We start from the raw sequence: 15,698 nt of genomic DNA on the forward strand, positions 1-15,698 counted from the left end.
CCCTGGAGACATCCCAGGCCAGGCTGGACGGGGCTCTGAGCAACCTGAGCTGGTGCAGATGTCCCTGCTCATGGCAGGGGGGGCACTGGATGAGCTTTGAAGGTGACCCAAACTGACCCAAACTATTCTATGATTCTGTGATTCCTATGATTCAAGATAGATTCTCCTTGTGCCTTGTGCCTGCATAAGCACCATGGGACAGCTCAGTAGAGTCACTCTCTCCCCATTTCAGTCCTTCTCTGGACCTCACTGATATTCCCGAGGGGACAGAGTTGCAAGGACAAAGAGTCAGCCCATCTCTCTCTCTCTCTGTGTCTCCCTCCACCAACTGCTGGCAGATCCGGGGCATTTCCAGCTTACACATACCAGTTATGTGTGTTGAACCTGTGCCAGTGATAAATCTCCCTTGTACCATGGCCTCACATAACCCGAACACATGGAGCAATATGTTCCTTCCGGAGGTATTTCCTCCAGAAGCCTTGCTGTATTAGTGAAACCTTGTAGCTGGGTGTAAAGAGCTCGTGCTTTTTAAGGAATTTGGTTTATAATCGGATTTAGCCAATGATATAGAGGGATTAAATTATTGTGATCGGGTTATTCTTTCTTCTCTCTGTCACAACATGTGGTTGGTGTGTGGAAAACTGGTCAGGAAAAATATCTTCCTTTGAGTCTCAATGTCCAGTTATCAAACCTGCAGCATCATTCACTGTGCTTTTGCTGTTTGCTCTGCCAGATGCTGCTCTTTTGTACTGGTGGAAGCTGGTGGAGAATCTGCTCTCAGATCTGTCAGAGGAGAAACATTGCTGTAAATAAATCCCATGATTTTTGCAAAATGAAAATATTTAAGCTACCATCCTTTTGTGCTCTGGGCTGTTATTTTTGCCTAACACCATCCTGAACGCCAGAGCTGTATTTTTGGAGCTATGCTGATGAGGGCACGTTGTTTTCTTAAAAAAAAAAAAAAAAAATCCCCAAATTTCTATGAAGCAGTTCTCTACAGACCTCGCTTCTCACTGAAATGCATCGTTGCAATAATGCAAAGTGTCTTGAGAGCTTTGCGCTTCCTGCCCTGCGTGTAGCTGAAGCACAGGAAAACGTAGAGTTCTTGCCGTATAAAATGCGTTTTGGTTTCTGTCCAAAGTAGCATTGCTGGGAATTCTGACATCACAGCACAAGTTGGCATGATGGTGGGGAAATGCCTCCTTAATTTTCTAGTGCGGCACTTAGCCAGGAAGCTTTGTTGCTATTCCTTTCATAGTTATCTTAAAGACTTTTTTTTTTAACTCTTGCAGAATTTCCTACAATGAAGCAGTGGAAATTTTGAAGCAAGCTTCTCAAACTTTCGCTTTCAAGCCAGAGGTAGGTAGTTGCCTGGTGGCTTTTCCCCTGTGCCTGTTTGTGCACACAGCCAGCCTGGACTTTATAGGTCTCATTTCTCTGACGCTACAAAAGTTGTCACTTTGCACAGGTTATCTGCCTCCTGGGGTGTTTGCTGCATCGTAACCCAGGTTTTATTTTTGCCCTTTGGGCTTGAAGTGGGAGCAATATAAATAAATATAATATAAACCAAAAGTTCGACAAGGACCGATAAGCCAAAACCATGTCAAAATACCATGTAACCTAGATGGAGGTGAAGAGAATCCCTCGTCTTTCCAAAGCACAGGTGTTGCCCGGGAAAGAGAATCTCATTCTGGTCTTTCTAACACTTTCAAACACACAGACCAGTAGGGAGAGCATTCGTGGTGGTGCTCATGTGTATACTCATTAATCTTTCCCTCGTTTTGATGCTTTGAGGAGAATAACCCTCTGGCTGAAGCCACCTTTGTAGCCGGTTGGGTAACTGTCTTGCTTCTGTGTACAAGTGAGTGTAGAACCTCAAATCCTGTATCTGTACTGCCTTGATCTGAGACAGCAAACTCAGGATATTTTCAGATGAGGAGAATCTGCAGAATATCTGTTCCCCGCTTCTCCTTCTGCTCCCCCAATAATCTTTGCACATCGTATAGTCGGCTGGAGGTCTCCAGTCAAAAGCTACATAATTTATAATGTCACTGGAAGAAAGGAGAAGTGAAGGGCATTGCAAATGTCCAAGGTTTCTGATAACAAAGAATGGGTTGATAGGATGCTGGGTTTTCTTAAGTGAGAATTAATGTAGCATGTAACAGGACACAGCAGGGAAGAGAGCAGTCTGCCTAGCAAAGCTGCTTTGTGTATACCAACAGTAATTCTGAAATAAGGCTGGTTTCTGGGTTGATTAAGCTGAATTTGGATAGGTGCCTATTTCCCTTAAGCTATGTGCAGTGTGAGTTTTGGGAGTTTGGCTTTTTTTCCAATTTGATACCAGATGCTTGGGCTCGATGCAGGGACGGTGTGGCCCTGTTCTGTGGAAGTTACACTGTGTTATTTTCATTGCTCTGCCTTAAAACTCATGAAACTCACTCTGTTTAGCAATTTTTCCCGGTGGCCTGTGTGAGAAGTTGCTGTGCTTGATTTCGTGTTATTCAAAGCCTCACATCTCTCCTACGCACAGATTTTGCTGTGTCTCTTGCCACAGGCAAGATGCACCAAAGCAGGATCCCAGGTCCCTTTTGTTGTCTTTACAGTGGGGCTGTGACCTGCAAACGGAACATGAGAAGTATCTGGTGAAGCACTGCGGGGAGGTTCCCGTGTTTGTGATTAACTATCCATACGACCTCAAACCTTTCTACATGCGGGACAATGAAGATGGATCTCAACGCACGGTGAGTCCATGGGTCATGCTTCCACTGCTTTTTTGGCTAGGCATGTGTCTTAGCCTACTGGTAGACAGACAGATGAGGACAGTCTTCTGCTGGGCCTCCACTCAACAAGTCCAAGATAAGACGTGACCATCACATCATCCTGTTCAGTCTTTTTCCTGTTGTAGATTCTGCCCCACTGCTCTGCTCTGTGAGACCCCCCTGCAGTGCTGGGCCAGCTCTGGGGTCCTCAGCACAGGACACACGTGGACCTGCTGGAGAGGGGCCAGAGGAGCCCCAGAAATGATGCGAGGCTGGAACAGCTCTGCTGGGAGGACAGGCTGAGAGAGTTGGGATGTTGAGCTGGAGAAGAGAAGGTCTGGGGAGACCTTAGTGCAGCCTTTCAGTGCTTAAAAGGGGCCAATAAGAAAGATGGGGGCAGACTTTTGAGCAGGGCCTATTGTGATAGGACAAGGTGTGATGGTTTTAAACTAAAAGAGAGGAAATTCAGGCCAGACGTGAGGAAGAAAGTGTTGGCCCTGAGGTTGGTGAGAGCCTGTCCCAGGTTGGCCAGAGAGGTGGTGGGTGCCCCATCCCTGGAGACATCCCAGGCCAGGCTGGACGGGGCTCTGAGCAACCTGAGCTGGTGCAGATGTCCCTGCTCATGGCAGGGGTGACACTGGATGAGCTCTGAAGGTCCCTTCCAACCCAAACTATTCTATGATTCTATGACATCCCCAAAGCAGGAACAACAGGAGAAGGAGGATTCAGGAGTCGGATAACATTGAGTTTTTGCTTAAGTCCCTTAAGGTTAAGTTTGCCATAGTTCTTTTTTTGCCTGGTAAACATTTCTGCACTACCAGGTGAAATGCCTTGAATTGCACGACTCCAAGCGGTCAGCAGTTCTCTTGTCATCCAAATGTAGCATCCATGTACTCTTCAAATAGCAGATGGGCACAAGAAGCTCCTGTTCCACCAGTTTCATACGTCAAAGGTGTGATTCCCCATTGAACTGAGACAACCTGTAGCATTGCTTCTGCTAAAAAGAGCAACTACCCCACCATGTACCACTGTCTCTTTGGTGGCTTTAATTCTAGCAGCAGTTCAGCTGTGGGATAAGAGAAGTAACACTACAAAACAAAACAAGAGAAGGCAACCAGCCCAAACCTAACAGATCCTCACTCTTGGATCCAGCACAAGTGCCATTGACCCATTGGTGTCGTTACCACTAGAGCTGGCTCAAGGAACGGGAGCAGACAGGGGGCAAACACAAGTTACAGCATCAGAGCAGCTTAAAGTCTGAGGGAATTAGGGCTTTAGGAAGCGTGCCCTGTGTGTCTTTGCTTCCTTGTGAGCTGCTCTTGGGTCCTTACACGCCGTGCAGGCTTGACTCTACACACAGGTTGTCACCAGAGTAACCTGGTGGGATTCAGTTCACACCACCTGATGTTCTACAGACTTACTGATCTGTATCACTGTAAAGTTCCCTCACAGCCTTCTCCTGTCAACGAGACACTTTTCAAGCGTATGCAAATACTTACCTAAGTGCTCTGGGTTCTGGAAGAATTACAGTAGCTTTTTACAAACAACCGTCACTGTCCACTGTACTTCTGCCGCACACTGTGTGGCTATATGGCATGACTCAAATTAGTTTTCTTTCTTTTAAGGTTGCAGCTGTTGATCTCCTTGTACCAGGAATAGGGGAGTTGTGTGGAGGCAGCCTGAGAGAGGAGCGACTGCCCTTCCTCGAATCACGCTTACAGAGGTACAGAAAACCCCATCTAGCCTGTCTAAGAAGGTGTTTCAGCAGCCCCCGATGGGTAGGCAAGGAAGAGGAGTGGGTGGGCAACTGATGGTATTCAAAATAAGCATATTTTTGTCTTTGAGATATCTATCCAAGCAGGTGACTGCAAACTGGTGAAATTCTTGTGCTTCTGTTGTAGAGTAGGCACTGGTGAGGTCCCACTTTGAATCCTGAGTTCAGTTTTGGGCCTCTCATCATAAGAAGGACATTGAGGTACTAGAGAGAGTGCAGAGAGGATGACAAAGCCGGTGAGGGGCCTGGAGCACAAGTGTGATGGGAGCGGCTGAGGGACCTGGGGGGTTCAGACTGGAGAACAGGAGCTGAGGGGAGACCTGATCTCTGAACTGCCTGAAAGGAGCTTGGAGCATGGAGGGTGTTGGTCTGCTTTTCCCAAGTAGCAAGTGATAGGATGAGAGGAAACGGCCTCAAGTTGCACCAGGGGAGGTCTAGATTGGACATTAGGAAAAAATTCTTCCCAGAAAGGGTGGTCAGGCATTGGAACAGGCTGCCCAGGGCAGTGGTGGAGTCACCATCTCTGGAGGGGTTTAAAAGACATGTAGATGAGGCTCTTAGGGACATGGGTTAGTGCTAGAGTTAGGTTGTGGTTGGACTCGATGATCCTGGTGGTCTCTTCCAACCAAAATTATTCTATGATATGCAAACTGTCTCTCTCTTTTAGCTCATCACGGAAGAAGAGTTTATTTTATGCTAGGAGGCCAGGGCAGCAGAATGTTGGGACTGTCTGGATCTAGTGTGAGACACTTCACCCCTCGAGCCTTTTCTTGGCAGCTTTTGTGGCTAAGAGTGGATTGCAAAGGTGGAAGTTGTCACGTAGACAGAGCTCAGATGTATTTGTCATCATATTGTGTAACTGAGGAACTGCAGTTTTGGTAGGAAGCTTCGCTAGTGGTGATGCCACTGGCCTCAGTGGCATCATTTCAGAGAATGTGGTTCTTTGCTAACAGTTTGATGAGAAGCGTCACTGGACGTGCCTGGGACCTGTATGGGCTCTTTCCCTGCTGCTTTGTTCTGGACTGTGTGACTTTGAGTAATTTTAGGCTAAATTCAGTGTCAGAATATGAAAGCTGCTGTTTAGTTAACAATAATCGACGTTATAGATGGGGTAATTCTCCACAGACAATTGCTCCCTGGATCCTGTCTGATTGTTCAAAAGAACTTTTTGTAACTCACATGGGTCCATTTGTGCCATTCATACACTTGTGCAAAGCAATTTTGGAGGAGGGTTAATCCTAGAGTACACCATTTGCACGTTGGGAATGAATTTGTTGCTTAAATCAGCTACGTGCTCACAGAGATATATCTGGTCACTGGAGAAGAGAAAAATCCATTTTGACATAATGAATCCAAAAGGCGCAGGGCAATTTAAACCCCCAGAACACTGGTTCTCAGTTTGTGCTGTAGGATGATATTATTCCCTGTGCTTCCTGCTACTTCCCCTGCAAACTCTCCAAAATCAGGCGTGTTTCAGCCAAAGCAAAATACGCTGTTGGCTGCTGCACATTTTCACTTGAAATTTTTGCCAGTAAGATCTGGAGCCCACAGCCCTCGAGGTGTGGGGCGGAGGAGAGTCCATGTGGAGATTGAACCCAGACTGAGCCCAAATACTTCGTTAAGGCTTTTAAATTCTTCTTCCTGTGGTCCCAGCATAACTAAGAGATAAAGAACGTGATTCTTGTCTCCTCGTACGCATTTCATTCAATAGCTGTTCACGTCCCAGTCAGGGACAGCTGCAACGCGCTGAAGATGAGAGAAGTGGTCTGTCTTTGCATACAGTTTTCTCTTTGTTTTCAGAAAACTGGGGAAAGAAAACCCAGCAATTTTGCTCTGACTCTGCTAGGGCAGGAAAAGAGGAGAGGATGCACTGATGCCGATTAGAAAAGGATATATTTTGGTTATTAATTTCACAGAAGTCGACACACATTAATGAAGCCATGGGGGTTCAGTGGTTTTACACACTGTGGATAGGGAACCACGTAGCCACACACGAAGAGGTTTTGACTCATTCATAAATGAGGTTGGCTGCGTGTCATTGTAAATTTAATATTCAGGCCTGTGCTCTTCAGACATTCACAAGCAGTTTCCTGATATGGTTAAAGTTAAGAATATGCACAAGTCTTTCCCTGAAGCTGGGATCAACCCTGTACACTGACAAAACAAACTTTACATTTTAAGCATCATGTTGGGAATCTGTTCAAGATTATCTGCTGCTTACCAGAACTGACAGCCACTGATTGTGTCTTCCCCTAATTTCCTGCCTTTCCTTTTTGAACTGAGTTTAGTTATCAGACCCTCCCTTTTCTTGTAGCGTTCTGTTCCAGGCAAGTGCTGCTTGTGTGCATCTCCTGTGTTCCTTTACTTACAAGGGGTTTTCTTTTTGTTCTACAGATTAGGACTCGCAGATACCTACCAATGGTAAGACACTATCTTGCTCTGCAAGCTATTTTCTTCTTTTGAGACTCCTTAAAGAACTATTTCATTTTTTTGATCCTGTTCTTGGGGGCATGTTTCTTGGCCTGGTTGCTCTGCCATCGCTGCCAGTCTAAATGGAACAGCCAGTTCATTTAAACAAAGTTTAATCTAATGCTACTTAGTTTATCTTCCCAATTTGTCCACTCACAGCACAGTTCTTTCCTTTCAGGACCGCATTAAATGGATTAATTTACAACCTGTTGGTTGTTTTTGATATTAAATCATTAAGCTGTGTTCCACGTTGAACAGATTCTGACCACCATCACACGAGATAAACAGGTTACAGAACCACAAGCAATTTGTGACCTTTAACAGCTCCCTTTGTGATTGATGGCGCAATTGGGTCGAAAAATCTTCCCTAACAAAGCTGCTGAAACAATTAAAACTGTCCTGCTAAGGGGACACAACAACCTTTGAATTAACAGTTTAGCCTATTAAAATGACAGAAGGTTCTTAATGTTCCCCTTGACAAGTGTTTCTTGGTATGTACTTTGTCACAGCTACTGAGAGGTCATAGTGCTGAGGGTTTTAAATTTAGAAGGGTATATTCAAACAGCCTACAGCATTTGGAATGATCGTTAGGGAGGCTGCCTTGAAAAAACGCAGAGTAAGTGTCGCATTCTTCACACTTCTTCCCACAATATGAAATCACGTAGGAGCAGCCTGAAGCACGGCAGACCTTTACATCATCCATTTGCAAATGGGGTGAATGAAATATCTTCATTTATCGTTTGTGTTTGTGGGCCAGAATACACTTATCACTGCATCTGCGGGAAGAAACATCCTCACCAAGGGTGATCATGGCCTGAGGAATTTCGGTGTCCTGTGGCTGAGCCTCCCAGCCCTGCTGAGCCAACTCAGTCCTGCCTCGTGCTTCTCTCAGGAGAGCAGGTTAAGACATTGCCCGTCACCCATTCGCATTTTCATGCGGTATGTAGCAATCACATTCTGGAAATTCTTTCCCCCGTGATCTCGTTTTGGAGTCTCTTTCCTCCCGTGTTCCCTCCACTCCATCACAGATGTTGTAACTTCCCAGAAAAGATTAAAGGTTTCCTCTGCTGCCATAGCAGGGTCTGGTGTCCTAGGAAGGTGCAGGGTAGGAATAATCCTGGCTGCTTCTGGACAAGAGTCCAGAACCTGCCAGAAAACAGGTAGGTAGTTTGCCAGCATCCGTTTTTTTCAGTGTAAGTGGCAGGAGAGACAGAAATTAATCTCTTCCAATTTAGTGATTGAATTGAGTCTCCAAAGCTGGCTCACAAACTCTCTGAAGAACAGTTGAGTCATTCCTTTTTAAATATAATATTTGCTGACTTTTGAATGGGCAGCTCTATGAGATGTGGTCCCTTTTGAAATCCCTTATTTTATTGCCGTATCTCTGTTTCTACCTGTTTTCTTCTCCCACTAAACACGGGGATATTGTAGGGGCCGACAACTTCTCGGTCAGCTTCAGGAGTGCCTTGTTTGTGGGAGAATCATCGGGCGAAGAGGCAGCTGATGATCTGAAATACTCTTGTGGTCTGCCCATTCCTACATTTTAGAAAGCTTTTCAAAAAAAAGCAGATAAGGAAACACTGTCAAAGTTCTCTGAATCTTCTTCAGTTCACTACATCTCTCCTGTTGTGCAGGTTTCTTTCCATACAGAACATGAGTTGCAAAGGATTTGTCTTGATTTTGCAGAGTTATTTTATTTTCATGCTCCTTCCTTTGAACTGTAGACAGAAAAGAGCTCAGTGCTGTGGGTGCTGATCTGGGCTGGGCTTGGAGAGCTCTGTGGAAGTGAGGTGGAAAAGTCGGGCGATCAATTTATTGTGGGAAGTCACTTTCTCCACGACCGGAGAGCACTGAGTGTATCACCTCGTAAATGAGGGTCCTGGTCCTGTCTGCGGATCTCCGGGCGCCAGCTTAGCACGAGCGATAACAAAACAGGTACTTGGTAATGAGCGTGTCCCCACTGCCGGCAGCCTGAGCAGCATTTCAGACAGTCGGGCATCGGAACAGCCTGCCTGGGGCAGCGGTGGAGTCACCGTCCCTGGAGAGGTTTAAAAGACGTGTAGATGAGGTTCTTAGGGATGTGGTTTACTGATGGACTTGACAGTGCTTGGTTAACAGTTGGACTTGATGATCTTAAAAGTCTCTTCCAATGAAAACGATTCTGTGATTCCACCTGTAAGGCACCCATTTCCTCCCTCTGGTTATCATCATGCGCATAGAATCATAGAATAATCTGGGTTGGAAGGGACCTTCAAAGCTCATCCAGTGCCACCCCTGCCATGAGCAGGGACATCTTCACCCAGCTCAGGTTGCTTAGAGCCCCATCCAGCCTCGCCCTGAATGTTTCCACTCTGCTGTCTGCAAGTGGATATTTCTGTTGTCTTGGCCTTGCTCCTGCTCTACATGGAGAAGACTGAGCTGTGTTGAGCTCTTTGATTTCTTATTTTCTTTGAAGTTTGAATGCCAGAATGTTCTGTTGTGTCCTTGTGTGGCAAGGTAGAAAGGAAGAGTTGGGCTTACAGACCAGCAGCACTGAGGAGCCACTTGCGATCCATGGCCAGTGACAATATTCGTGTCATCCTCCAGCCTCCTCCAGAGCCAGTGAGAACAGGTAGAGCCCATCGCTGTCCTTGACAGGCGCCTGGTCCTGTTACTCCTGCTCTGGGAACAGAAAATCAGTGCTAAAGGCAACCAAAACATGCCCAAACCCCCCTCGTGTCCATGGCAGTGTTTTAGGTTGACATCCCTGAATGCTTTTTTGTGGATTCCCAAAAAGCCATAGCAGAGCAGAAGCTGCCTGAAACCAAAACAGCGTTTTACTCAGCATCAGAACCTGGCGATGCTCTGTGTATTTATTTCCTGAAACATCAAACAAAATAATCTTTCAAACGTAATTTCACTGGTTGTTTTTCATTAGCCTCATCTTTTTCGTTTTTTTTTTTCCCCAGTAGAATATTCAACTTCACGAACTGCGGTATCTTTGTTCTTTCAGCCTTTTTTTCAAACTGACTGCGGAGGCTTCCGTATGACAAGGGGCTTACATAAAAGATCAAGATTGCATTTATTTTGAAAAGAGACAGAAAAGAACACATTCTGCTTGTGAATGGTCACTAAGAGAGCCCTGATCTTCATAGTGCCTTGCCGTGCAACACAGGAGCTCATGATGATGATAAAAGGATATGGATTTTTAAAAGGATGAAAGGAAATGCTTTTCTAGCTTGGCACATAACAAGCTCCTGGAATTCATTGCTGGGGGTTGTTGTTGCAGCACATACTTTAGTAAGATTCAAATCTCTGAAGAACTACTAGTCCTCTAGGTCCAGAACATCAACTCTGGGCCGGGCTGGGGTCGCAGAAACTTATTTCCCCCATGGAATAATGTTACACAGTCCCCCAGGTGCCAGTGGAAGGCTCAGCTCTCCTCTTAAATATGAGCTACTGGGAGAAATAGTTCATGACTGTTTTTGAGGTGAGAAGCATCCAATATCTGGAGACTACTGAATGTAGGAAAACATCAGGGAGCATTTTCCAGCCCAAAAGCAATTTTCTCTTCATCTGCAGGCAGCTACTTTTTCTTTCATCTGGGAAGAATGGAAAATTTCTCAATTCCTTTGCTTCTTTTAAGCACAGTCATCAGAAAGGATTCACAGGCTTGATCCTTAGCACGTTTAATTCAATGGACTTTTTCCATTAACTTTAATGGGTTTTGTTTCACGCCTGTTGCCAAAATGGCTTCTCAGAGTGCTTTGAGATCTGCGGAAGAAAGCCCTGGATAAGCAAGGATAGAATTTATTATTATTGTTCATCTGGAAGAAGCCGAGTTATTTCATCGCCTTACAATGACTTTATAAACTCTGTTGCCAGCAAAAGGGGAGAAAAGATGCTAGGCTTAGTCTAACTTGTCTTCGCACTGGCTGCGATACGCTTCTAGATGTCATCAGAAATGTTTGTGCTGTTGTTTAAATTACTAGTCCCAGTCACCAGCTGGTTTACCAGTTCTGCTCAGAACCACTGAGTTGGTACAGGTTGATCTGCCATGAGCAGCACCCATGTCCCTCACACTTACCACGTCATTCCTTTCAGGCTGAGAGGGTTGGGGTGTTCAGCCTGGAGAAGAGAAGGCTCCAGGGACACCTTAGTGTGGGCTTTCTGTACTTAGAAGGTGCTGATGAGAAACATGAGGACAGACTTTTGAGCAGGGCCTATTGTTATAGGACAAGGTGTGATGATTTTGAACTAAAAGAGGGGAGATTCAGGCCAGATATGAGGAAGAAATTGTTGCCTCTGAGGTTGGTGAGAGCCTGTCCCAGGTTGGCCAGAGAGGTGGTGGATGAACCATCCCTGGAGACATCCCAGGCCAGGCTGGACGGGGCTCTGAGCAACCTGAGCTGGTGCAGATGTCCCTGCTCATGGCAGGGGGGGCACTGGATGAGCTTTGGAGGTCCCTTCCAACCCAAACTATTCTGTGATTCTTTTTCACAAGTCACCTCCCTCAGCATCAGATCTGCCCATCATTTTCCTTTCAAACCAGTGAAAAGCTGCTAAGCTGGAGCTCCACAGGAGCAGTTCTGAGTGTATTAGTAGAAACTCAAGTTCTCAGTGCAGTGTGTATGAAGTGGATAGAGACAAAGACCACAATCCTGTTCACAGCCATGTGTTCATATCCTAAGCAAGCCCTTGAGGTGGCGAAGCGAGTTGAGAGAAGGGAACGGAGCTGGGGAAGGGGCTGGAGCACAAGTGTGATGGGAGCGGCTGAGGGAGCTGGGGGTTCAGCTGGAGAACAGGAGCTGAGGGGAGACCTTCTGATCTCTGAGCTGCCTGAAAGGAGCTTGGAGCCGGGGGGGTCGGGCTCTGCTCCCCAGGAACAAGCGCCAGGACCAGAGGAAACAGCCTCAAGTTACGCCAGGGGAGGTTGAGGTTGGATCTGGGGAACAATTTATTGCAGGAAAGGGTTGTCGGGCATCGGAACAGGCTGCCCAGGGCAGTGGTGGAGTCACCATCCCTGGAGGGGTTTAAAAGATGCAGAGATGAGGTTCTTAGGCACATGGGTTAGTGCTAGAGTTGGGTTAATGGTTGGACTCAATGATCTTGAAGATCTTTTCCAACCAAAATGATTCTATGGTTGTATAATCTTCATCACAAGGTGTGGGGTGGATAAAACTGAGCCTTAGCAAGCCAGGCTAACACCCAGCAGCATAGACAGAAACATGTGGGTCCCAGGGGTCACAAACCAAATATCTCACTCTTTAGCTGGCTGTTCAACTTCCAGTAGAGGCGTAACTGCACTTCATGTGCCAGTGCCAGTAGGAAGAGGTAAGAAGTTCTGCTTGTTGTTTTACTACCTGGGCAGTGGGGTAGAGGGAAAAAATAAAAAACAATGCACACCTGAAGATTGGATTGAGTATAATAAATGGCTTCCACAATTTTAACTACTGTTAATGAACTGCAAGGAAAGATAATATGTCATGGTATAAAGGGTGTACTGTCAAACTGAGTCTGCCCGGGTGATCTCTTGCAGCTGTAGAATTTGTTGGAGAGGATTTCGGGGTTGCAAATAGAGGTGGTTGGGACATTACTTTGGCTTCAGTCTGCTCAGATATAGTCTTCAAGCCAACAAAATTCTGAAGCACATGGAAGTCCAAGCAAGTACACTTATATGTATATATATAAAAGCAGGTACACTTAAATACATATAATATATATTTTACATATATATAATATATATATATAAATACACACTATAAAATACACTTTTTCCTTGCAGGGTATTGACAGTAGTTAAAATTTGGGAAGCCATTTATTACAATCAATCCAATCTTAATTTCTTTTCACAGTGCTTTTTCCCCTCCACTCTACTGCCTAAGTAGTAAAACATATATATGTATTTATGTTTATGGGCACTTGATTTTTTTTTTAAACTGAGGTGATAAAATATTCATACATGAAGGTTAGAAGTATGTAATACATCTGGAGTCACTCAATCCCTTACTAGTGCACTCATACAAAGAAAAAAAACTTTGTGGCATCAGCGAGCTCAGAAGTGGCCCTATAAATCAATAGAACCACCGAGATGTCTTTCATTCCTATTAAAATAAAACGGTTGGTGACCATTTATAGCTGGAAATATAGTTTTTGTGTATCACATCAGCTACAGTCCACCTGGGAAATGGAGGACTCTAAAGAAAAAACATCATAATCCTATTGACACCCATATATTTGGAATATCTTCTTCCAAACATTTTCTGAGTTTTCCGTGCACAACAGGTGCTGTTCTCCAAAATGAAATGTCTTGTCCCAGATCTTGTTTTAAAGAGGAAAGGTCCAAGATTTTTTGCTGAGTTACTGTGGAAGTAAATGAATCGGTCTGTACGAGTGATTGGGGGAAAATGTAACAAAAAGCCATCTTAATTACCTTAAAAGAAAAACAAAAAATCTGAAGGAACAGTCAGCAGATGGCAAGACCTGAAGAAATTACTGGAAATGAAATGACGTAGACTAATGAGAAGAAGACAGAAAATGAAAGAATTTATTGTAGAGCAGATCTCAGCACCAGCATGGCAAGGGCTGAATGAGCCCAAGCAGGCGACTCCATCTCCGACAGTGGAAATATTTTGTGTTTCTGTAGGAACCTGAGTTCGTGCCTGTGCTCGGAATATTTTAGACACTAAAATTTGCCAAGAAGCCTTCGGTATGAGCAGAGCTGTGATGTTAAAGCTGTTCTTTGTACCCCAATGAGTTCTTGCTCCTAAACAAAACAGGCTCTAGCGTATTGGGAAGGCATATCTATGCTGGTTTAAATGCGTTTGCACTTGGGGTTTCTGCTAATATAATATTGCCTGTCGGAGCCACAGTTCTTTGCAGGCCTGACCAACGCCGGCTGTGTTGGCAGAAACCCACGGTGGTTGGGGTCAAAGGGAAGTAATTAAGATGGAAAGCAAAACCCTAGATAAAAAGCTCTCTGTAATTACATCAGCGTAACCCAGCTGCGAACGTAACTGTCTGTTTAAATTACAGGTATCTAGACCTCCGAAAGTTTGGCTCGGTTCCTCATGGAGGCTTCGGAATGGGGTTTGAACGCTACCTGCAGTACATCTTGGGAGTTGACAATATCAAAGACGTTATTCCTTTCCCCAGGTTTTCTCACTCCTGTCTCCTGTAGCTCAGCAGCCGACTCACGTGGAGCAAACTGCTGGTGTGACTGTATGTATGGACCATATTATATATGACTCAGTTTGTTTTAGTAGGAAATCGAGACGGGTTTTCAATCAGTGAAACTCTCGGTAAATTTAATACTGGCTTATTGGACATAATATACGTTCCGGTGAGATTATGGAAGCACATTTGCAGTTAATTTGATAGCAGTTCATGTCCTCAATGCACGTCAGGAGTATTAATAAATCCCACTTAACTAAAGGGTTAAGATTCTCGTGAGACCAGTACAAGCCATGGAAGTACCGAATAAGCGTTGTTGGGAGAGAGTTTTATGTGAAATATTATTAAGGAGGTGTGACCTAAAATGGACTGGGAGCCAGGACTGCTGTGAGGCTTTGATAGGCTTTAATTAAATGCCTGCACGGTACTTTGAAGATTAAATGTTATAAAATTGTGAAGTATTGTCATGGCTGTGATGCGCTCGCTCTTATGAAATGGCTACTGTAAAGTGTGATTCTCCCCACCCCGAGTTAAAAGCAAATGCTCTTTACCTTGAAAAAAAAATCAGCCAAACCTGGCAAGGCAAAATGTCACACTGGAACTGCTGGAGTGAATTAGGTGAATGATGTTCGATTTTGTGAATCATTAATAAAGATGTGCACTGGGTTGTTTTGTAACTCTGTATGGTTTCTTCTTCTGTTATAAAACCGTAGCGCTCAGCATCGTAGTTTTTCCTTCAGTGTCTTGGGTAGATGTTTCTTTTTCCATGTACCCAGATTGGTTGCACAAGTTCTGCAGGAGATTTCTGGTTTCTGTTTCCAGGAGAGCACATGTTCATAGCAGAAAGAAATATTCAGCTGGACGAGAGTTCATTCATCTCTCCAGAGCCAACTTGCAGTTTATTGGTGGTTTTTTCTTGTTGCTTTGCTTTTTTGTTGTTATTATTGAGAAAATCTCTTGTGTGCTTATCAGACGAAACAGTTTTGTCTGTATTTTGAAGCAACAAACATACACTCCTAACCATTGCGTATGTATTAAGTAATTAATTATCATGATAGGATCTGAACTCCTTGCAGTCTCTGTTGGGTTTATGGTCTCAGCTTCCCTGCCAGGTAAGGAAATATTCATTTCTGTTTTGAGGGCAGGATTAAGGGCAGATCAAGCAACATGCCCAAGACAATTGGAAACAAGTGGTTTATTTGGGACTCAAACTGAGGGTTTCCAGCATCCTTCTTCCCTTCCAAATTATCACAATACAGCAAAAGGACATTTGCATGGTGCTTACTGCTCTGGAGCCCGAGATGGCCGCAGTATAAACATTATATATAAATTAATAAAGGTAACAGCCTTATTTCTGATGAACCCCATGTACAACGTGAAGTGGCTGCAGAACAGCCCTGAAAAAATTCTTTTCCAAGTAGATGAAAGAGGTGGAAAAACAGTAATCAAAGAGCATTGCACTGGTAATATTGCAGTCACAGTTCTCACTGCCAGGGCTGTATAATGCTGCACCTGCAGTATCTAAAAATACATATTTATGTCAC

At 44.7% G+C, this 15,698-nt stretch overlaps 1 protein-coding gene across 2 annotated transcripts in view; it reads left to right on the plus strand.

The window, feature by feature from the left end:
• The window catches only part of NARS2 (asparaginyl-tRNA synthetase 2, mitochondrial), a 58,259-nt gene extending 43,443 nt beyond the window's left edge, over positions 1-14,816 (plus strand). Inside the window, exons 10-14 of one of the 2 annotated variants that reach the window (XM_065637860.1) lie at positions 1,293-1,359; positions 2,604-2,741; positions 4,385-4,482; positions 6,928-6,954; positions 14,017-14,816. In XM_065637860.1, the coding sequence (XP_065493932.1) occupies positions 1,293-1,359; positions 2,604-2,741; positions 4,385-4,482; positions 6,928-6,954; positions 14,017-14,161 (475 nt within the window). In that variant the 3' untranslated portion in view covers positions 14,162-14,816. Of the gene's footprint in view, positions 1-1,292; positions 1,360-2,603; positions 2,742-4,384; positions 4,483-6,927; positions 6,955-7,759; positions 7,806-14,016 lie in introns of those variants that run through there. The other variant, XM_065637868.1, reaches the window with a different exon arrangement.
• Positions 14,817-15,698: the final 882 nt, after the last annotated feature.

Source organism: Caloenas nicobarica, chromosome 1 (genome assembly GCF_036013445.1).
Source record: "Caloenas nicobarica isolate bCalNic1 chromosome 1, bCalNic1.hap1, whole genome shotgun sequence".
Taxonomy (NCBI): domain Eukaryota; kingdom Metazoa; phylum Chordata; class Aves; order Columbiformes; family Columbidae; genus Caloenas; species Caloenas nicobarica.